This window comes from Sorghum bicolor, chromosome 5 (genome assembly GCF_000003195.3).
Source record: "Sorghum bicolor cultivar BTx623 chromosome 5, Sorghum_bicolor_NCBIv3, whole genome shotgun sequence".
Classification (NCBI taxonomy): Eukaryota; Viridiplantae; Streptophyta; class Magnoliopsida; order Poales; family Poaceae; genus Sorghum; species Sorghum bicolor.
The window spans coordinates 60,850,895-60,875,496 of NC_012874.2; the positions used below are offsets into that span (position 1 = coordinate 60,850,895).

The window sequence follows — 24,602 nt, forward strand, 5'->3', positions numbered from 1 at the left end:
AAATCAGAAAAAAAACATTTCCGATTTCGGAGTCTAGGGGACAAAGGAGGTGGTCTTGGTAATAATTAACCTAGCTAACCTGCAACAAAAACGAAACGTGTGGTTCCCTTGCGCATTTTGCGTGACCGACGTGCAGGCAAACATAGAGTACAGTAAACTGTACCCGGGCTCGGCAGCCGTGGATTTCGAGCTAGCTTGTACAGTAGTATATATAGATTAGAGCTTTGTTACTGTGCTTGGGAGGAACCAGCGGTTCCTCCTGTTAAAATTATTTGCAGCAGGTGTTAATTAAAAAATTAATTAAATATAATTAAGGGTGGTTCAGTACTGTATTGAATCTCTGACTCCCCGACCGAATTCTACGAACGCTGCTCTGAGATCTAGCTGCTCCCTGCGTAGCCGCCTCCTACCTCGCCGCCTTGCTGATCACTGGCTTCCAGTCCCTCCTCGTCGTACCCGACGCCGCAGCCGCCGGCACCCGCGGAGGATGCGTCGTGACACGGGCGGCCATCGCCGCGCACGGCTGCAGCTGCGGCTGTAGTGAGGACGTCAAAGCGAGACACGACGATGGAACTAGCCTTAGTCACGGCAAGGATGTCGAGACAGCGAAGAAGGAGCACCGCGGCGCCGGCTACCCCGGCCCTGCGGCTTCCCGTCGCTGGTCGTCGTAGCACGCTCAGGCAGGCGCGCACCGACGACATGAGGCTCGTCATCCAGACAGTACCCGTTGTGCGGCCGCAGTGCATCCGCGCCCGGCGCCTCCATGTCCATGACCGCCTCGTCGAGCACGAGGACGATCCTCCGATGGTGCCGCCGCTTCGGGAGTTGACGGCCGCTGCGCAGGAAGATGGCATCAGGATTAACGTTGCACAGGCGGACAACGACGCGGCCGCACTGGTTGCAGGAGAGCGTGTGCGCGACGTAGAGGACGCGGTGGCAGCACCCGCGGAGACGACGCTGCCAGGGCGCAGTGAGTGCCCTCCGTAGGTACCTCCGCCGACAGCTTGTAGGCCCGGCTATCGGAGAGTCCACTCATGCATTGAAAGAGCACCCGCATGAGAGCCTGCCCATGACGAGTGCAAGGGGCCGCTGCGCTGCCGGCGCGTCAAGACTCAAGAGGATAAGAGATGAAACATTTCGTAAAAAAAAAAAAAGAGATGAAACAGCTCCTGAGATGTAAGAATACGGTTATACCCTCCCAATTTAGTTAGAAACCAGTTCCGGGTCCACATCTTTTTGGTTCCGGTCCACAACTTAAGTTCTTTCTGTGTGGTTCTTCCTATTTTTAGACCATTAGATCTAATGAAATGGAAGGCTCCTATTATTTCCAAGCACTCTAAAAATTCACTTTAGATTATTATTACTCCCTTCATCTCTCGAATTAAATTTTAGGTGCGCTGCTTGGTTCAAGTGATGTAAACTAAATAGGATCAGATCACAACGAATTTTTTTTTGAAGAATATGTTTCCATTTATATTAATTTATATGAAAATTATTTATTAATCAGAATTTAGTCTATCAGCTAAACAATCTCTCAAAGTAATTCTGATAGATTATCTAAAATATTTTATAAGACATTCTAAGGCCCTACCAAACACACCCTTAACTCATACTCTCTCTATTTCAAATTATAAATTATTCTAACTTTACTAAAGAATCAAAATATCTCAACTAGGGCCTTGTTTAGTTCACCCCAAAATCAAAAAACTTTTCAAAATTCTTCGTCACATCGAATCTTATGACACATGTATAGAGTATTAAATATAGATAAAAAAGTAGCTAATTGTATAGTTTGACTATAATTTGCGACATGAATCTTTTGAGCTTAGTTAGGTCCCGTTTGGTTCCTCTTGCTAAATTTTAGCTAGCTAAAATTATTTTAGCTACTCTTGGGTGACTAGTGGACTAAACTATTCTAGCTCCTTTTTAGTCAATATGTTTGGAACTTTAGCTACTAAAATGACTAAAATTTAATTGGCTAAAATTTAGAAAGGGGAACTAAATGGGGCCTTAGTCTATGATTAGACAATAATTATCAAATATAAACAAAAGTGCTACGGTAGTTAAAGCCAAGAAGAACATTTCACATTTACATGCTTGCCGAGTAGGGTACTCTCTTGAATCTTGATTTGACCGATCTTGAGAATTTACCGTTGGATGTGTTAATTAAATATAAAGGATACTTCCAAGCGTTTTGTTATCTCGACTCTCGAGTGCAATGCACAGGAGTACGTACTCTATATGCAAATTGCACGAGCCCCCGGAAGAAAAAAAAAGAAGAAAATAATGAGCCCCTGCTTCCTTTAGCCGCCCTGCTCCGCTCGGCCTCACTCACGTGATCCCAGCGGAGGCTCTTGCTTTTTAATTTCCTCGTACCTACGAGACTACAGACACGTCCGCACTCCGCAGTACGCCGGGCGGCCGGGCACCGGCGACGAGCCGATCGAGGCGAGGCCTACCTGCCCCCGCGCCGCGCGAGAACGGCCAACGGTAGGTAGCACGGAATGGCCGCCGCGTCGGAGGCCGCTTCGCTCCGCGTCTCCGCTTCGGCGGGGAGCAGCAAGCACCACGGCACGCAGGGGCCGGCGGCAGGCCACGGCCGCGGCCGCCGCGCGCGCGACGCGCTCGTGTTCGCGGCCGGCGTCGCGGCGGCCCTGCTCGCGCTCGTGGGCACGTCATCGGTCCTCCACCCCGGCGGGCGCGGCGGCCTGCTGGTCTCCCTGCCCGTGCCCGTCCCCGGCCCAGACGACGGGCCACGCACGTTCTACGACGACCCGGAGCTGTCGTACGCCGTGGCGGCGCCGGGCCGGCGCCTCACCGGGTGGGACGCCAAGCGCGCGCAGTGGCTGCGCTCCCGCGGCCGCCGGAACGCGCCGGAGCGCGTGGTGATGGTGTCGGGGTCGCAGCCGGAGCCGTGCCCCGGCGCCGCGGGCGACCACCTGCTGCTGCGGTTCCTCAAGAACAAGCTCGACTACTGCCGCCTCCACGGGATCGAGCTCCTCTACAACCGGGAGTTCCTGCACCCGGCCATGACGGGCTACTGGGCCAAGATCCCCATCGTGCGCGCCGCCATGGTCGCGCACCCGGAGGCGGAGTGGGTGTGGTGGGTGGACTCCGACGCCGTCTTCACCGACATGGACTTCTCCCTCCCGCTCGCCAAGTACGCCGGCCGCAACCTGGTCGTCTACGGCTGGCCCCACAAGTTCTTCGTGCGGAAGTCGTGGCTCGGGCTCAACGCCGGCGTCTTCCTCATCCGGAACTGCCAGTGGTCGCTCGACTTCATGGACGAGTGGGCGAGCATGGGCCCGGCCTACCCGGAGGAGCACGCGCGGTGGGGGAAGACGTTCAGGGAGGCGCTCGGCGACAAGGACTCCGACGTGGCGGACGACCAGTCGGCGCTCGTGTACCTGCTGCTCAACGGCTGGGAGAGGCTGGGGAAGAAGACCTTCGTCGAGACGGAGTACTTCTTCCAGGGCTACTGGAAGGAGGTCGTCGACCGCCTCGACGGCGTCGCCGCGCGGTACGAGGCCGTCGAGCGGCGGGCGTGCACGCCGGGGGGGATGGGGATGGGGCTCCGGCGGCGGCACGCGGAGCGGGAGCACCTGCGGTACGCGGCGGCGCGGAACGCGGCCGTGAGCGGCGTCGTCCCGGGCCCGGCGGGCGGCGGGGTGGAGGGGTGGCGGCGGCCGCTCATCACGCACTTCGTGGGATGCCAGCCATGCAGCGGCGGCCGGAACCCGATGTACTCGAGGGAGAGCTGCGACAACGGGATGCGCCGCGCGCTGGCGTTCGCCGACGACCAGGTGCTCCGCGCGTACGGGTTCCGCCACGCCGCCCCGCTCAACGACACCGTGCGGGCGCTGCCGTTCGACTACCCCGCCGCGCGCGCCCGCAAGCATTGAACGCAAAATTCACAATTCCAAGCTTAGCTGCGTGATGAGATCTTGGCGGCGATGTTTACGGGAGGTAAAGGAACACTGGGCCTATTTGTGTTTGGGCCTCAATTTGTCTCGTGTTTATAGTTTTGACTAGGTAGCGTACCCGTGCGTTGCTACGGGACAACTAAATTTTTTTATTATAAATATACGGATCACATGATAAAATAATAATACTGTCAAATTAAATACCAACATTAAAGTGCCATTTAATATAAAAAGCAATGTTCATGAAATTAACATTATAACTCAAGTTTGACGTATGCTGTATCATTACAAAAAAAACAATGTTAAGAGTGTAGCTCATAATGATAATCTATATCACCTAATATACTCTCGCATCAAGCCACATCATCGAAATATCAGCCATTACATAGTTATACCAATTTCTTTTATCTACCCATCCACTAATCATACATGGTACATCATCTCTTCACCTGCTTGACAGAGTAATGTCCTTTGCATCCATGCTTTTGCTTCTTTGTGTGCCAATCAATGTTGCTTGGAGGAAAACTATTTTTGTGATGATGAATGGAATCAACCAATGTACAGCCACAGTAGTAGGTACATGACCACAAATATTAACAAATAAAACATATGGAGCTGCAAACCGCTCCTGTAAAACCAAATTAAATATGGACAAGTGAAAACAAGTGCAGGCTGGGTGGCTATAGGGAAATAAAGAATCATAGAAAAGATCACATATAGTTAGTTTTCAGCTTCATGCTATTGGCAATTTATTTTTCTCTCATTTCCTACTCGAAACATAAAATTAATGTGACTAATAAAATAAATCAGATTATATACTATTAGTAAAGAGATATATGCATGCATCATTCGAATGTCCAGTGCATTCAAATGATCCGCAGTATGTCAAAATCCATACATCTAGATAGACCATATATACATACAAGGAGTGTCTTTTTTTGGAACTCAAGTGATGGGACATGAGAAGAAAAACACATATTCGAATATCTCAGTTCTAGCAGTTCAAATTAAGTAGATCATATATTAAGCACCTCTGAAAGCTATCAGGCAACAAGTGAAAATACCATACTTCCTCCCTTCTATCTTAAAGATCTATCAGGTACCAAAAAAAATCAACAAATCTAGAGTGGAATTCAACTTTCAGTTGTCTGAAGAGTAACGGCTAATGCTTGCATGTAGGCACATTTTAGAATAGCCCTATCTATTTGCAAGAGTGTGGACAAGCCTCTCAGATGCAAGTTTATTTTACCATTAGGCGAGGAATGACTTGAAGAAAATAAATAAACAACAGGTATAAGAGGGCAATTAATTAAGGAAACTCATGGTTGTAGTTTCTGTTTTCACTATTCAGTATTTAGCAGTAACCTATGTATTTGTATTATTTGTATTCGGCAATTGTTGATTTTGTGCTAACATAATCAGTATTTATAGATTTCAGGTTTACAGAATTGTAGACTACATGTCATTGCTAGATGGTTGTATTCCTGAGAAAGGCATGTAGGAGGCCAGAAAAATAAAACAGAAAAGATAATTTTGAAGGGGTTTCTTTGAATTTTGTCTGAGCATACAGAAACTAATTGAACTTCACTGCAGCAGTTGTGGGGCAGGGTTCACATTCAAACTAACCTTCTTACTGTGTTTGGCGAGGTGTTAAAGGTTTCCTACAGCTTCTGGGTGACTATGCCACAGAGTAGACAGGAGATGATGACACAAATGTCTCACTTCTTGTATTTTCTACAGTATAAAAATAATTAAACTATAAACACCCACATGCTAGCAAAGAAAAAAATCATTTGGGAACACGTGTTAGTAAAAACATGAGCCAAAACTGGACATAGTTAAGATTTCTTTAAATTATTGCCTTCAAAATGATAGAATACAGACAGTATTGGCAAGAAAACATAAAAAAAAGAAACATGCTTTAAGATACTAAAAATTACAGGTGAAGTTCTCATCTGAGATCACAAGATTTAACCTGTAATGAAATCAGAATTTGAGTGTTATTTTACTATATAAAGCATCACAAAATATAACAAAATTGTATCCAAACCCGTATGCTATACTCAAACCAAATGCACTGATAAATTATACATTTCTCCTTTTGACATTTCACAGAAAATAAGATGCTATATATTCCATCTTAAAGAAATTTAGATCCTAAGCAGCCTGCATTTCTACCAACAACTAACTGTAAAGCAGTCCAACTGAACCAGCTACAAGTTGCAGTTGACCTCGCCTCTGTGTGTTTTGCTGAGTAAATCTATATCCAATTCAGTCATTCAGTCAATTGCCGGACCATGAACTGAAGGGCGATTGAACAGCACCTAGAATGGGCAGGTAGCCAGAGGTGATGGGCGGCGATGCCTGATTGCCAAGCTGTCCTCTCTGGCGATGCGGGCTTCAGGTCAGATGTATAAATATGACTGATGTGGCTTTTGTAGTAAAATAGAATGCATAATGCATGGCAGCTGAATGGCTTCTCCTATATAAGGGCAGAGGAGACATGATTTAATAATGGCTCGCAAGATCTAAGTATAGATATATAGGGTGGTATCCCCTGTATTGTAGCTTAATTAACTGATGTTACTACATTGGCTGTTGTTATCATTGTTGTTTAAAAAAGAAGATATATTGAGACATGTGTGCCCCATCAGTAGGCCTCGATCTTACTATTTAATCAATAGTGGTGCCCACCTTGATAATATATTTTCTTAGTTGGAGTAGTGGTTCATCGGGACAGTAACAGATCGAGAACTGACTAAATCGTGATAGAATGGGATTAATGAAGAAAGGACAGTGCACACAAGAAAATAAACCAGAGATTAGGATGGACCTCGGTGCCTATGCGTGGCCTTCAACGCTCGTCAACAATGCGTGTTGCCGCTACCGCTCGGCTTACGCGATGTCGTCGCCACTCCTAGGTCTTGTTTGTTCCCCACTGGCAATCTGTGATGGCGCAGCTTCCCCTCACGGCGACACCCTCAGCAATGGCAGCGACTGCCCGAGTTCCGCGTGGGAGAGATGGCCGGTGATGTGGGCCGGTGATGGTCGGAGTATAAAGCAATCAACCATAGACAGGTAATAGCAAAAAAGAAAGTAAGAGCAAAAAGCAATAAATGACCAACAAGTGTTCATTCTATTTTAAGAGAATTGTAAGCCAAATACTTCACAAATGCAACTGAACAAACTTCCTAAGCATCATGAGCTCTTCCCCCCTAAGCATGACCTCTCTCTCCATAAGTAAGAAAGGCTCTAGTCACTGTTTGGCTATTTCAAGAAATGTGTATCTCCAAATAACAGAGACAATTGTCACAACACATTGTGCAGTGAAAAAGGAAATTAATCGTTGATTGTGCAAATGCGTTGTAAATTGCTTCTCTCTGTTTCTCAGATGCAGACAACACATTGAGCTAACTAATATGTTGGACTCACGATCATCTCCAACAACACAACAAAGGTAAGATTAATTACACAACAAAGTTAGGGTTGGCCGATTTTGCACAGCAGGAAGCAAAAAGAAGGGGGTTGGAACACCTGGTATCAGCAATGGTTGAGCGGATGTGGCATTGGTCCTCGATGGCGGCGTGGTAGTGGACCTTGGTGGCGATGTTCCAGCTCTCTGGTAGTATGGTCAGGCCTGAAAAGATACTACAATAATGTGAAGCACATAATAGCTATACTGCCTGTTTTAGAATTAACAATTTTCAAGTAGCCATTCAGTCAAAAAAGAAAGTAAAAGGAAAATAAATGTATATACATTATTGCTATTATTTCACCAATGCATGCATGAGAAAGCAACACATCCAAGATCCATCCACTGGTAACACAAAGCAGCAATTGGAGATAGTGGGATACAATTTCAACTATCATAGTTTGTTAAAAAAATGTTTCTAAAGCAAACAAGAGAAAATGTCACAGAAAACAGCCAGCATTAAATCCTGCATTTCTCTTGTAGGAAAGAGCTCAAGAGTTGTGGTGGAAACCATGTGATCACTTCCATATCACACAGTCACCTCGCTTTCCAAATCCATCACTAATCCAGAACAAAACAGACTGCAGCCAGATGGATCCAGAAAAACAGAACCAGTGCAAAGAGCGATGCAACATACAAAAGGATAAAAAACAGAACTGCTTGGAGGAAGACAGAAGCAAAAGACCAACAATGGAATATGCAGTCCAGACCCTCCTGTCAGCTAATGACTGAATGGTCAAACAAAACATATGCTAGAACAACTTCATTGAGTTCACAATTTACTTCTAGATGGAAAAAAGAAGCAAAATACCAACACTCCAGGCCCTCCTAACAGTTGATATGGATGGTAAGAAGTTCCGGTTTGGGTGCTGACACTGATGTAAATTATCTGTAAGAGCATCTCCAAGAGATTAGCCAAAAACAATAGCCAAATTTACTGATTTAGCTACTCTCTAAAATAGATTTGACAAAAAATATTAGAGTACTCCAAGAGACTCTGTAAAGGATGGCTAGTGAGGTAGGCTATCCAAAAGTAGAGAGCGAATAAGGTGGGATGGAGAGCTACTAAATTTAAAGAGTCGTTTACAAAGTCTGTTAGAAACGTTTTTCCTTTAACAATAGCTAAATTTATCTTTAGAAAATGATTTGGTTAATCTCTTGGAGATGCTCTAAACAGTATGCATTTGAATTTGCCACTATATGATGCAGCTATATCTATGGTGCATTTCAGCGATATATCTATGGTGCATTTCAGCGATATATCTATGGTGCAGCTACAAGAGCTAAAGTGACACTTAATTAAATGATATTCAGCAGAATAAATGATGAAATAAACTCATGCTCATATTGAATTTGTAGGATTCACACCTCCAATAATTTTTCTTCAGGTTCAGCCTCTTGAACTACAGAAAAAAAGACCATCAGCAAAATGGACTGCAGAAAAAAAACACTCAGTCATTGAAACCCCTGATGTGCCCTAAGCAATTGAAGCAAAGATCCCTCAACTTTCTTCTTACTTTTAGAATTGGACAGATCGGATACAACACCACAATTTCTACAGACTTACCAGACATAGGTAAACACCAAAATTAATTAGTGTCATCTGGAATGCAAGACTTGCCTCAAGCACAGGCTCTGCGACTTCCTCATACACAAGTTTGTGTCTAGCTAATTTGTAGGATTTACAACTATAGAAAATAAGACCATCAATATAATCGACTGCAGAAAAAACACTTTTATACACTTCAAGCAATTGCCTTGACTGATGCTAGCTGCAGCTAGCGATTCATAGTAGAAAAATAATATCCATGTGCTCGGTTTCAGAAAACAGGAAGGGGAGAGAAGGGGTACGAATACCTGGTGGGTGTTGGCCGCCGCCGGCGGGTATACGATGCCTCTAGCACCACCCTATCGATGATGCCCTAAGACGCTGCATCCGCCGCATCACTTCAACTTGAGACGCGTAGATCTTGGGTCCGACACTTCAAACGCCGCTTTGCCCCGTCCCTGCCACGGCTCACGATGCCCGCCGCAGCAGCGTGGTTATGGTTAGGGTGTGGGCGAGGGCCGAGTGCGACGCCACCACCAGCGTGTGCAATGGAGACGATAACAACGAATGCGAGGGCGAGCGGTACCACTGTGAGGGTGAGGGCGAGCAGAGGAGATTGCAGAGGGGAGAGACGACGTGACGGCGGTGGCTTCTGCGGGCGAACGTGGGTTGGTGAGGCGGCGCCGAGGAGGATCTGGGAGGGGAGCGTCGACGAGGATCTGGGAGGGGGCGCCGAGGAGGATTTGGGAGCGGGGCTCCGAGCAGGATACGGGAGGGCCGAGGAGTATCTGGGAGGGGGGGCTCTGCGTCGACGCGGATCTGGGAGGGACGGAGGGGGCGGCGAGGAGAGGCGGATTTGGGAGCGGGGCTCCGAGCGGAAGAGAGAGCCGGGCGGGATGCGCGTCGCAGGGGCAGGACGAAACCGCGAGAGAAGAATGTCGCACGAAAAGTTTGTCCACGTTTTGGTCTTTTTAGTTGTAGTATGTATGTATGTAGGAGAATAAGGGGAGTGCAATTTGCCTGGCGCCTGTTTTTTAATTTTAATTTTTAAAAGTTCTAATTCTCCTATGTATGCAATGAACTAGAGCCGTTGGATCTTCATCGTCTCGCTACCGTATCATGTTCAGCCTCACATCTTCTCCCTCTCCCTCACGTATCATGTCCTACTTCACCTCTTCTCCCTCTCCCTCACTAGCCTGAAAATTCTCTAAGGCCAGGCCCATGATTTTACATTATTTTAGTAGAATGATAGGGTGCTGTATTTATATAGAGACACTTATATTCTTGAGCATATATCAATTTTTCATTAACAGTCTACAAGTCCTATGGTTCAATTCAACCGTGTGCTCAACTTTGTCAAAACACTCACTTTAGGCTTTCAACGTCTTGCAAATCTCTCTATATAGACATAGCTAATTTTATAAACAAATCTAGTGATGCATTAAGGCCTATGATGTGCCCCATTTTTCCTTGCAACCTGCTATGATGAGTAAGGACTAAGGAGAGGGTCATTCGGTTTGGTTTTTAGTCAGTTGATCTATGTTTGTGGATACATGGGTTGACTGACCATCCCTCGTTTTTTAGCCCAATGCACGCCATAAACTTCTAGGAGGCGTAGCTTTTGTGTTCGCACACTCCAAAGTGGAAAAATCAAAAGTCCAAATCATTCATCTTGACAAACTCTTTGATATGGTGAATTTATGATAGTTTTGATCCCATATGAACTCCACCTTTGCACCCTAATTTCATATGCTCCATTAATGTGTTTCTGTGTGTATCTTGAGCATGACTTGCAAAAGATCTAGAACCACCACAACTCATGGAATCTATTTGTCTAATGCATCAAAACATGTCCCTACCCTATTCATCATTTACCAAGCATTGGTGATTGAAATCTGCACCTAACAATCGCCAACAAGATCCCCCAAAGCTTCTTTCACTCATTCTTGAGTAAGGCTTAGGACTTGTACCCGATGTATAAAGAGTTGTACCAATGTTAGTTCCTGCAAGACTAGAAATAGTCGAAGATGTTGTAGCAAATCACTAATAATCTCTCCCAATATGTGGGGAACACATAATGAACCAGAGTCGTTGGATAAAGGAACTGGGCTGGTTTGGACCTTGACTTTATCATGTTAGTAGATTCGACTAAGGGACTGCTATTTAGTTGGTGCCTGTCTTTTAAGTTTAATAATTCTACCATGCAATGATCGTCGGATCTTCATTGTCTCACTACCATATCATGTTCAACCTCACCCGTTCTTCCTCTCCCTTGTTCTCAAGGACAAAAATTCTTAACGCCAGGTCCACTAATTTTACATGATTTTAGTAGGATGACATGATGGTTTATTTAGAATCATTGATATTTCAGGATTACTCCTTCGCAGGCAACTGATTTTTTGCCAAAGTGTCATTCACCTGCTGAAAGGACATTGATGTCGCCTAGGAGGCATAGAGGGGGGTGAATAGGCCTACAAAAATTCAGCTCAGACAGAAATTAAAACTCACGATGGCACTGCCTCTCTTGAGGGCAGCATTGCCTTTTTGCAACCGCGTGTCCAATAAAGTCCAAACTTGGTGAAGATGTACTAGAGATATCCAGTGACAAATCTACAAAATTTCAACTTGAAATTCTATCTGATTAGAGGGCAGCACTGCCACCCTTTGAGGGCGGCACTAACGCCCTGCGTAGGAGGAACTTAGCACAATTCAAAATTTAACCAAGGAAATTTGGATCGGGTAAATTTCCTAGCTTCAACAACAATAGTAATACAAGAATATAAATCAGCACAGAATATTTATTCCATGGTTTGGCGTCGCCACTAGGGCTGGCCTAAGTCCACGCTGTTGAGGTGCCCACACAAGGACCGACTTGCCATCAAGGCTTGCCCTTCCCTCGTTCTCCAAACAAGAGCATTGCCTCTTGAAGGAGGGGTGATTTCACTAGCTGTAAGAAATGGTTACAAACTGTCCCGCTGCTCACCACAAGCGTGGGAGCTCGCCGGGTGACGCCTAGCTATCTAGGAGGCTTCACCTCTAAGAGTAACAAATGCACAATGGAGATCGACGAAGCCCAGCAAGTGCTCAAGGTTAATCTTACTCTAATAAGCTCTCTAACTCTTAATCACACAGCCCCAACACTTAATTATACACTAAACACTTTACTCTCGTGAAAGAGAGGATTGGGGAGAGGCTTTGGAACGGGTTTGGAAAGTATGAAGCATCATCAACACGATCAGGAGCTGTGGAATGGGTATATATATTCATCCCACTTCAACTAGTCGTTATATTCAAAAACTAGCCATTGTGACTGTACAGGGGTGGCACTGCTGCCCATAAAGTGCAGCACTGCCGTCCTCCCAAAAACAGCACAGGTCACCTTATAGAAAAAGCCATAATCTTTTACTCTGAACTCCGTTTGCAGTGATCTTGGACTTTTCAAAAAACTTGTTTCGAGGGCTATCCAACCCTATGGAGAACAAGCTCCGAGATCAACAAGTGTAGGTGTAGTGCTAAGTGTTTTCTCTTATATTAGCACTTGGGTTCGGTTAGTTTGAGTACTTGAGACTTGTCTATCATTCGTATTGCATCCCCCTTGATAGTACGACATACCTATACTCCAAAAGAAGAGAATATAACAAATTTAACCACTTGAGTCTTTAATGTCTTCATATGCCATTTCTTCTCAATATTACTCCATAAAGGATTGTAATTAACTTTGTCTCCTTTCTTTGAGCAAACACACCTTGAGCATGTAACTTGAGCCATTTCCATAAATATGAGTTCACCTCCATGGCTTCAAGTCACTTCCACTAATGATTTGATCCTCAACACAATATGACTCCTCGTGGCTTGATTAGTTCCTTGACTCAATGCAAGTACTCTCTTCTTCACCTTAGCCATAGTACCTCGGTCCTTAAGCCTGAAAGCCCTAGTTTGGTTTTGGATAATTGATGAAACCCTAAGTACTAACCTCTATACTAAGTGCGTGTAGACTTAATGAGGTTGGTACATGCCAAGCGACAGAGCAAGTGATGATCATAGGTGATGATGGTGATGACCATAAGATGATCAAGTGCTCAACTTAAAAAGAAGAAAGAGAAAAATAAAACCCTATGGAGATCAAGGCAAAGGTATTGCTTAGGGTTTTGGTTTTGGTGATGGAGACACCATAGAGGGTGTGATCACATTTAGGATAGATAGTCATACTATAAAGAGGGGAATTCTTTGGCTAAGCTGTTATCGAGTGCCACTAGGTGTCATTGTTCATGTGTATGCATTTATAACCTAGTGAGCTAACTTAACTCCTTCAAAGAGAATGAATGTGAAAATGCTAACACACGTGCACTTGTTGGTACACACTTGGTGGTGTTGGCACAATTTGAGAAGGAGGTGGAGTTTAAAGGGTAGAGAGGAGTTTGGGATCCTCTCTCCCTCTCGTCGAGCTTGCGAGGCGGGATTCGGCGCTTTTGAGAAAATGAAATGCATATTTTCTATTGCACCGATGGAAAGTTTGGAGAAGTCGTCAGAGTGTTTCTCTCTAAAAAACACTCACCAGACGCTCTGACCGCAGGCACCGGACGCTAAGCCTGTGACTGGTGTGCTGTCAGTATCTGGCATTGTTAGGGTTGAGCATCAGACGCTAAGCGCCGGACGTGGGCTAGACGTTCTTGCGTCCGGTGTGGCTTGACTTCAGCAGTGAGATTGACTGAGAGCACCAGACGCTCGGAGTGAGTCTAGTGCTACGAGTCCGGTGATCCTACGTGTTTGACAACCTCTCTACGTACGTGACCGGTGTGCGCCGGACGCATCCAGTACCTACTTGACCGTGTCCGGTGGTTCAAATTGGTCCGTTAGAGATCAACGCGCGAGGTTTGATTAGCTGACACATGGCTGGATCTGGAGCATCAAACGCGGAGGTTGAGTGTCCGTTGGCTCCTGCTTAAGTGTCCGGTGGTCCTGATTTCTGCCTAGTGAAAGAGCCAATGGCTCTATTTGTTTGAGGGGCTTATAATACGTGTTGGCCAGCTTGGGGCTCACTCTCTTGGCATTCTAGCATACTTGACATCCTTGTGAGACCAAGCAAACACCTCCCACTCATCTCTTTCATAGAGTAACCATCTTTGTGAGATTGGGAGTGTTTCCAAGTGTATCTGCTTGAGTGATTGCATCTAGTGGCACTTGGGGATCGTTTTGGCTGTCGTTTTCTTGTTACTCTTGGTGGTTGCCACCACCTAGATGGCTTGGAGCAGCAGAGGAGAATTGGCACGAGTTGGTGATTGTTCGTAGCCATCTCTCGGTGATTGTGAGGGGTTTGTGCCTACCCGGTGGAGAGCCAAAGGCAACCATTAGTGGATTGCGCGTGTCATTGAGCTACCTCACTTGTGGTAGGTCCTTGCGGTGCTCGTGGTGAGTTTGGGTGTGGAGTCCCAATTAACCGCCAGACCACAAAGTGTTGGTCGACACAACAGGGACGTAGCATGCCGGCAAGCACGTGAACCTCGGGAGAAAAGTCAGTGTCTCAATTGAGTTTGATTGGCATTCTCTCGATGCTTGGTCATTCATATATTATGATTGGTTCATCCCTTCTACGTGGTGGTATAAAGATCAAACCCTCTCTTTTACATTCCCACAATCTAGAATAGCTTACTTACTTCTTTAGAAACTTTAGGTAGCTCTCTAGTGTAAGTAGAGACATAGCTCTTGTGTGCCTAGTGATTATATCAACTAAAATTGTTGGATAGGTGGCTTGCAAACTCCCCATTAGAGCTAGAGCAAAAAGCTTCGCTTTGTTATTTACTAACCTCTTGCTCTAGTGAGTTTGTAGAATTTTTAAATAGGCTATTCACCCCCCCTCTAGCCATATTAGGACCTTTCAAAGCTGTCGCTTGTCCCTTCACATCCACTTAGTCCCTCGAAGCCCTTTTCTTGCTATGTTCACCTTAGCAAGCCATACTCAAGTCATATCATATTAAGAATCCATTGAATAACCATTTGTTTAATATTATGATCCTTGCTTGAATCTTCTAGATATAAATATTGAGATCAATCAAGCTTCAGTTTGACTCACATAGAGACTATATGGATCAGCATCAATATGGTTAAGCCAATTCATGATTCCTTACATCCTCTTCATTTTGGCTTGATACTCAATACTCACTTCAATCTTTGTCTTTATACTTCTAGCTTGATCAAATCGATTGCAAAGTGATTTACCAAATCTTTATCCATACAAGCAAAACAATCATAGAGACCTACTTGTATCCAATATGAGTTATATCCTTTGTCTTTTGACCTTTGCTTGATATTTAGTCACTTATGCATTCTTGATTCATTCTTCAACCTTGATCAAAGCTAGTTCACTATTAATCCCTTCTTGTTCATGAAAATGAAGTCATTGTAGAGACCAATCCAAAATCATCAACTCATGTCTCATTTGTCATTTGTTAAATATGCTTGCTTTCACATGATGCTATGATATCCCATAACATAAAAGCCATTTCATAGATTCCATTTGCATTGTTGTCTCTCGCTTGAGCTAGATTGTTTCCATAATCCTCCAATACAACAATACACAATTTGGCCTTCATTTCAACACTATGTGGCGTATCATCAAGTTTGCCTGCTTGTTGAGCCTTGAACATATTTGTTAATACACAATCCATAAGTATATGCAATTCAATATCCTGTTCAACACTTAGCAAACTTATTAGTCTTTTAATTATGTTGTCATTCAATTCACCAAAACCCACAAAGAGCTAGATGCACTTTCACCTGCGCCTGCCCTCTTTATCTCTCATCACCGATAAGCTCCACACCAATGGCTCCACCCACGCCCCAACTCTGGTGAGCTCCTTCCTCGGCAGCTGACCCTGTGGCCCACCCGCACCCACCCCATCGGCCATCGCCCCTTCTTCCACAACTCTACGTAGGCTTAGAAGAGAAGGGGTTTAGGGGAAGGAAGGCTGACCAGATGGTGAGGATGATGATAGGGCAGTTTAGGGGCTCTGAAGACGATGGAGGCGACTAGAACAAGTTGGGACGATGGAGCTCCATGATTGGAGCTCGCCGTGGAAGGAGGAGGGAGGAGGCAACCGTCGTAGGCGTGGTAGGGTTTCACTAGAGCTCTCCTGCGTCTACCACGACCATGGAGCTCTGGCAAAACCCTAGCACACCGGGTGGAGTGGTGGGTGGTGGTGGGGGTGAGGAGGAGGGCACCTACGAGGAGTAGGGTGCTGCCGCCGACGAGGCAAGTGAGGAGGGCGCCTGCGAGGACAAGGAGGAGAAGGGCGCCAGCACAAGATTGTAGGCGACTGACGACATTAGTCATGTGCAGCTGATATACACCCTTGATATATTCATAAGCATCAATTTCTCCTGTTCAGGATTTGGTTGCTCCAACCGTTTTTTATTAAAAAAGATCTTCTTGTGTCGCTATTTCTAACCGTGCGTACATATGCAATCCACGTATATATGCCGCTATATTATTATCCAGTCCATGTCCCATGATGCTGATCAGCATATCTCTAAAAAGGATAGTTTTTTAGACTTAAGACTTCACGTACATTGATAGAAGATGTGGCCCGAGAACATGGGATATAAGTATAGACTACACGCGCCACCCAATATCGTCCGAGACTCAATCAAAAAATTGCAAACACGCCACCACATCAATATGATCGATAAACGATGTCCGTCCATCTCCTAACCCATAATTAATTAATTAATTAATGTCCATATTGCAAAGTCAAAAAAAGAGGAAAATTCATGACCGGTCCTCAAACTTGGCACGAGATGTCATCTACGTCCCTACACTCTCGAAATACTATTTTTAGGTAAACCTGGCTTCGGGTCTCGTCTACATCCAAATGGGATCTTAACACCCCTAGCCGCCTCCCTGGGCACCTCGGGGGTGACACTTGCCACTGCCGCTAGATCTTGAGCCGAGCAGCTCCCCTACCCATTGTCGTCGTCCTCTAGCTAGCGGTGGCGGCGGCTCATTGCGGCGCCCAAAGAGGTGACACACCTCTCCTAACCTCTCCTCTCGCTGTTGGAGCAAGGACAACCAATGGCAGGCTTGATGCACTAAATCTGGGCCCATATAGCCTCGATCAGGTGCCTCCCATCCCAGATCTAACGTGTGGCGGTGAAGGGATTTGACGGCTAGCGGGTGCTGGACTGCTGACGGAGTTGCCTGCAGCATCAGGTTGTTCGGTTGCTCTTAGTGTCCTAGCGCGGGCCGCAAGGGTGGAGCCACGAGCCATGTAGAGATGGCCAGTAGCTCGGCACCACGATGAACGCGATGGCTCACGACAGAGCACGTGCAACGAGGTGTAGCTTGGCCGGGGCACACCTAAGCGGTCCCATGACGAGCACCCGATGCGCGCCACGGAGTAGAGCTGGCGCATGATCTCAGAGACGAAGAAGCAGTCAAGCAGAGCATGTCACATAAGAGCAAGTTTAATAATACAGGCCACTTGCTGACTGTAAGGTTCCTTACAGCCTTCCCCTAACCCACCCATACAATAGTTAGCTATTCACTATTAATACATGGTCCACTTATCTCTCTCACAAAGTTTCTTGGTTATTGTGTCTAAGCTGGCTGTAAGCTTACAGCCTGCTTCTCCTCTCTCTCCTTCCTTCTCTCCTCCACATCAGCGTTTAGCTAGCTTACAGCTCACCATAATACTTGCTCTAATGCTTCACGGCTAGCTCATTGTAGCCACCGCATAGGCCCTATTTGCAGTAGCGGGGAGAGAGAGCAGGGCTAATCCCAATCTATGACACGTAGGCTGTCTTTAAGCCTCCGCACGACAAAAAGCTCAGAACGGCTTGTTTGAGCAGCCTATCAGCCACACAATTTGCTAGCTTATTCCTCTATTTTCAAACGTGATACAATAGTCTACCCTTTGCGTTTGATAGGTTTCAATCTTACCCCCTCCGTTTTCTCAGCGGCCAGCAGTGGCAGGGTCATCTAAGATGAACGGGAGCATGCTGGAGAAGATGAGGAAGAGAATGACACATGGGCCATGAATAACATGTCGGGCCTCCTATAATATTTTTTCAGAAGCAACATCTGTTACACCAAATGATTTTTGGTTTTCTCACTTCCCACAAATCCACAATAATTTTCCAACATCTGACAGTTCACAAAGTCTTTTTTTTAAAAGGCACAACTCAACCAAACAAGGTCTAATTTAGTCTCGATAGAGATTTCAAGGTCATTAATAAGTTGATATACATAGTATCGACCAAAAGACAATGAAAATTTCATGGGATGGAATAAGTTTTATGCATATGAAACTTGTCTATACTGTTTTCAGCGCACCAGAGTCTCAACAACTTAGGCCAGTCTTAATGTATGGTTTCATAACATAGTTACTAAGACTATAAACTAGGTAACCGAGCCACATAAGTTTCATGGGGATGAAACTCCTCTCTCATCTGATGAAACTCCTTCATTTAATGATCCTGTCAAGTCAGTAATTTTGCTTATGTGACACACTATTTAATGTGCATAACACTCTCATGAAACATGCATCGAGACTAGCCTTAGAGCAAGGTCAATAATAGAGCCAAGTGTTTGGCTATAAGCCAAGTGATTAGAGACAAGTTATACAATAAGTTGTCTCATACTTGTCTCTAAAACACATTCACTTTTTTATTTTTTCTTACAACACTTGCTATTTAGTCCCACTACTACCTATGCATTCGTGCTCAGCTTGGTGCTTACATAAGAGCCAAACTATCATTTCTCTCCTCTACATTAGTATTAGCTTGACTATAAACCCATTATTATACCTGGTGTTAGAACTTGAACCGTGTCACGCTAACCTGGCCTTAGATATTCCCTTGGTTCCTTGTTTTGAATGTGTGTTATTGTGTTGAATTAATGAGACGTTTATTATAACATTGTTTCATCTGGTCATTCCATGCTGTGTTCTCTCCTCCAAACCTTTTTTTGACACATATCCGAAAGAAAAAAAGTCTCTGGTCGTCTCGTTCTTTCGTGAGCCCTGGCGACTTGGAGGAAGTTCCGGACCCTGTAGCACTCCGCACAAGGGATCTCGGATTGGGTTTGCTCATTCTAATCCCGCTCAAATCCACCCATTCACAGTTCAATTCCACATCTCTGCTGACACATTTGTGCAGTTTTAACCTTCGAGTAGGCTGTTCCAGTTGCTTCTTTCTCTGAACATTCTCGTGAAAAACAGTGTGGGGTGGTCTGATGGTGAGGGTTCAGGGAGGAGGTGGTGGAGACGAGATTGAGGGCCTTATGAAGGGTCTCAAGCTCTCGGAGGAGGAGAGAAATGGGGTGAGAGGAGAATGGCGATCGATGGCAGCGGAGGAAAGCAAGGTGGTACAAGCTGTCGGGAAACTCTTCTCTGGAAAGGCTGGATATGCAGATGGAATGGCGCAATCTCTGGGCAAAATATGGTGTCCGCGAAAGGGGATTCGTTGCAAGGAACTAGGTGATAATTTTTTCCTCTTTTCTTTCTTGCAACCCGGTGGAAAAAGAAGAGCAACTATAGAGGGACCATGGGAGTTTGGTGGGGATCTGCTCATTGTTGTTGATTTTGATGAAAAAAAGCGGCTAAAAGATTTAGAGTTCATTTACACTCCAGTCTGGATTCGTGTTTTTGACCTCCCTTTGGGAATGATGAATGAGGCTACAGGAAGGAAGATTGGGGACAAGGTGGGGAAGACTCTAGAGGTGGATGCAGAGGATGATGGCTCTGTAATTGGTAAGTATCTGAGGATCAAGGTCAGATTGGATGTGCGGAAACCGTTACTCTGAGGTGTAATGATGGAAGATCAAGAGGGGGAAAGCTTTTGGTGCCCTTTAAAATATGAGTTCCTCCCAAATTTTTGCTATGTGTGCGGTTTGCTGGGGCATATTGATAAGGATTGTGACAACTATGGAGGAAGAGATGAGAAGCAGCAGTTTGGTGAATGGCTAAGAATCAACCCATCGAGAAGGAGAGTGGTGAATGATAATAAAAGTAAATGGTCTGATGGAGGTAGTTCAGGGAGCTTCCTAAAGCTAAAGTGCAGAGACAAATCAAATAATAGTCAAGAGAAGGAAATAACTAAATCAAAAATTAGTTTGACGAAGGAATCTTCCCGGATTGATAGGAATTTTATTGAGGATGGAACCATTAGCGATCCACAGAAGCCTATTCTTGAAGATGCTGTAAATGGAGATACTAGGAAAGATCTACCAAGGAAAGGGCAACCTGAAATTGAGTTTTCATATAACAGTGCTTCTCATCTGGCCCAGGTTGTTTTCCCTGAAAATAATGGGAAGGAGTTAGGAGAGGAGGTAATACTTCCAGGAAGGGATGGGAACTTCACTCGGGGTGAGGAAGTGGCTGGAAATGACGAGCTTGGTCAAATGGAGGTGGATTGTGTGCAACAAGAGGGGGTGATTATAGCTGCACTAGATGCAAGTCAGGCTTTGTCGGCCCCTGTACACAATGATGGAAAAGAATATCAGGATGAAAGGAAGCATCGGGGATCTTACAAACGAATTCCTCGGGAACTAAGGAACTTTGCAAAATGTGGAGATTTACTAGAGGCAAAAAAGAGGCATTTGCAGGACGAGGACATGGAGTACGGAGAGGAGCTAAAAAAGCAAAAGGTGAGTGGAGAGGAGATAATATTGCAAAATGATTTGTTTCAGGCGGGACTGCAAGAGCAGTTCCGCCAGGAAAAATGAGGCTTATCGCTTGGAACTGCCGGCGGTTGGGGAATGGCCCGGCAGTTCGAGGACTTCTGGATGTCCAGAAGCACGAAGCCCCCGACGTGCTTTTTCTTTCTGAAACAAAGCATGATAGTAAATGGATGGAGTGGTGGCGATGGAGACTGAATATGCCAAATATGATTGCGGTCGATAGTGTAGGAACAAGCAGAGGTATAACACTTTTCTGGAAAAGAGAGGTTGATGTTACTATACGGAGTTATTCAGAATATCATATTGACACTGTGGTGAAAGAAGAAGACGGCCTCGAATGGAGATTTACAGGAATTTATGGGGAATCAAGAAATGAGGAGAAAATTAACACTTGGGAACTCTTACGTACCCTAAAAGATCAAAACAATTTACCTTGGCTATGCTGTGGTGATTTTAATGAAATACTTTTCAATTGTGAAAAGGAAGGAGGCGTCCCACGAAGTGAGCGATGCATGGAGAAATTCAGACAAGCATTAGAAGATTGTCAATTACATGATCTAGGTTTTGTCGGTGATGCCTTCACATGGAGAAACCACCATCGAGATGCTGCAAGTTATACAAAGGAAAGACTAGACCGAGCGGTGGCAAATAATGCATGGCGCAGTTGTTTTCCTCTGGTGAGAGTAATCCATGGTGAACAACGCCATTCAGACCATCGCCCAATAATAATAGAGGTTGGGGATAGGGGTCTCAATGAGTGGGGGAAGCCACGGGAAATAATAAGGAAGTTTGAGGCTAAATGGCTCGAGGAGGAAGAATGTAGTGCTCGGGTACAAGAAGCATGGGCAGCAGCTGTAGAGAATGGGGGTGCTTGCATGATGGATTTACAAAGTATGGTGTTGTATGACTTATGGGAATGGGACAAAAATGTTTTGGGGGAATTAGAGAAACGAATTAAGAAGGTGAGAAATGACTTGGAGAAATGTAGGAGAATGAGAATTTCACAAGAACAAGTAAACCGGGAACATTTAATGCGGTATAAGTTAGAACGCTTACAGGACCAACTTCATGTCTACTGGAAGCAAAGAGCACATATAGCTTGGCTAACAAAGGGTGACCGGAATACTAAATTTTTTCATGCTAAAGCTTCAGAAAAGAGAAGGAGAAAGTTTGTGAGGAAATTGGAGGATGAAGGTGGTGGAACAGTACAGGGCCCGCACTTGAGAAGATTTATAGCTAACCACTACCAGCAACTTTTTCTGTCTTCTGTAGGTGCTGATTCATGTGAATGTATTACCAAAATACTTGAGTGTGTCCAGGAATGTGTAACCCAAGAAATGAATGAAGCACTCTTGAAGCCATTTACTGATGAGGAAATATGGACAGCATTGGACAATATTGGAGATTTAAAGGCCCTAGGAGCTGATGGCTACCCTGCTATTTTTTATAAAAAGTTCTGGCATGTGGTTGGGGACCAGGTGAAGCAAGAAGTGCATAATGTTCTGAATGGTGGTGACATGCCAAATGGATGGAATGATACTATAATTGTCCTTATTCCGAAGGTTAGAAACCCAACCAAGCTTAAAGACCTCAGACCCATCAGCTTATGCACTGTGCTATATAAGATTGTTTCAAAAGTGCTTGCAAATAGGCTTAAGAACTTCTTACCTGAGATTATATCTCCCTCCCAAAGTGCTTTTGTCCCGGGTCGGTTGATTACAGATAATGTGTTGTTATCCTACGAACTAACCCATTACCTCAGATCAAGAAGGAAAGGAAAAAATGGAGTGGCTGCTATTAAATTGGATATGAGTAAGGCATATGACAGGGTAGAATGGACTTTCTTGCAGGGCATGATGCGAAAATTGGGGTTTCATGATAAATGGATTCATCTAATCATGAAATGTGTCACTACGGTATCCTACCGCATTAATGTTAATGGTGAATATACTGATCAAATAGTGCCAAAAAGAGGTTTAAGGCAGGGTGACCCCCTATCGCCATATCTATTCATTTTGTGTGCGGAAGGCCTGTCAGCCATGCTTCAAAGCGTTGAAAATGCTGGAAAAATAGAGGGAATTAAAATTTGCAGAGGGGCGCCTAGGGTGAACCATCTTTTCTTTGCAGACGATTCACTCATGCTAATGAGGGCCAGAAAAGAAGATGCACATGAACTAAAGCATATTCTTGAAATTTATGAAAGAGTTTCGGGCCAGGTAATTAATAAGGACAAATCTTCCATCATGTTCAGCCCTAATACTTCAGACTACTTTAAAGGGGAAATGAGAAAGGAATTGTCCATTATGCAAGAAGCAAGGAGTGAAAAGTATTTGGGGATGCCTATTTCTGTAGGTAAGTCAAGGAAGAAAGCTTTTGAATATATCAAACAACGGATATGGGCAAGGATTCAAGGTTGGCAAGAGAAATTGCTTTCCAAGGCGGGTAAAGAAATCCTTATCAAGGCAGTTGCCCAAGCAATCCCGACTTATGCGATGTCCTGTTTTAATCTTACAAAAAGTTTTTGTGACGATTTAAGTTCAATGGTTGGACGGTATTGGTGGAGCCAACAAGACAAAACTAATAAAATTCATTGGCTCAGTTGGGAAAAGCTAACTCTATCAAAGAAAAGGGGGGGATTGGGATTTCGAGATCTATATCATTTTAACTTGGCAATGTTGGCCCGTCAAGCATGGCGCATCCTAATAGAACCAGATACTTTATGCGGGCGGGTTCTTAAAGCGAGATATTTCCCCAACTCAAATATTCTACAATGTAAGGCTCGAGCTGGAATCTCATATACATGGAGGAGCATAATTGATGGAATTAATCTGTTAAAAGAAGGAATTATCTAGAGAATTGGGTCCGGTTCTAATGTTAATATTTGGACTGATCCCTGGATCCCAAGAGGAACTACCAGAAAACCAATAACCCCGAGGGGTCGCTATCTTATAACAAAAGTATCAGACCTTATAAACCCGAGCACAGGAACATGGGATGAAAATTTAATCAGTGATGTTTTCTGGCCAGAGGATGCAGAGGCAATTCTTATGATTCCTACTGATTATGAAGCTGTAGACTGGCCTGCTTGGCATTATGACTCAAAAGATGTTTTCTCTGTTAAATCAGCATATAAGCTAGCAGTACAAATCCGTGATCATCAGAAGGGGACTGATGCTTCTACGTCAATGGCGGAAAATCAGAATACATATGGCTTTAGATGGGGAAAATTGTGGCAGCTTAATATTCCAAATAAGATCAAGATGTTCCTGTGGCACTTTGCTCATAACACGTTACCGCTAAGAAGGAATATTGCAAGGCGAGGAGTCAATCTTGACACTCGTTGTCCTATTTGCTACAGACTAGATGAAGATTGTGGCCATTTATTTTTTAAGTGCAAAGCAGTTAAGCTATGTTGGAGAAGATTGTGCATGGAAAATATAAGGGAGTTACTGGAAACTTGCAGATCAGGCAAAGAAGTGATTGAGAAAATATGGACTTTAAAGGAAAAGGATCAGTTAAAAACTTGGGTCCTTCTTTGGCGATGGTGGTCAGCCCGGAACAAAGCAAATGTAGGCGAGAGAATGGCTACTTAAGCTGAAGTGTGTCATTCAGTGGCTTATTATATGATGGAATTTGAAAAACTTACGAAAGATCAAAAAGAGAGCAATAAGTTGAACAAGGAGGAATGCTGGAGACCACCCCCAGATGACATATACAAAATTAATATCGATGGATCTTTTCGAGCGAATTTGAAAAAAGGAGGCTGGGGTTTTATTATTCGAAATAGTTTGGGACAGTTTCTGGAGGGAGGTGTCGGGAATATTTCTCGTGTTACCTGTCCCCTACAAGCGGAAGCGCTAGCTGCTTTATATGCCTTGCAGCATGCTGCACAATTGGGCATGACTAATGTGATTTTGGAAACTGATGCATCTATGCTGGGCTGCGCGCTTAAATCGACGGATTTGGATAGAAGTCCACTTGGTG

General features: G+C 44.7%; 1 protein-coding gene across 1 annotated transcript; it reads left to right on the forward strand.

Annotated features, from left to right (window-relative positions):
- Positions 2,505-5,543, forward strand: LOC8057008 (probable glycosyltransferase 6). Its single transcript, XM_002449604.2, has one exon. The coding sequence runs from the start codon at positions 2,505-2,507 to the stop codon at positions 3,900-3,902; it is 1,398 nt and encodes a 465-aa protein (XP_002449649.2). The 3' UTR covers positions 3,903-5,543.

What these genes read in the sequence shown, in the direction of transcription:
- LOC8057008 (XM_002449604.2), top strand. Translation starts at nt 2,505, where the DNA reads ATGGCCGCCGCGTCGGAGGCCGCTTCGCTCCGCGTCTCCGCTTCGGCG.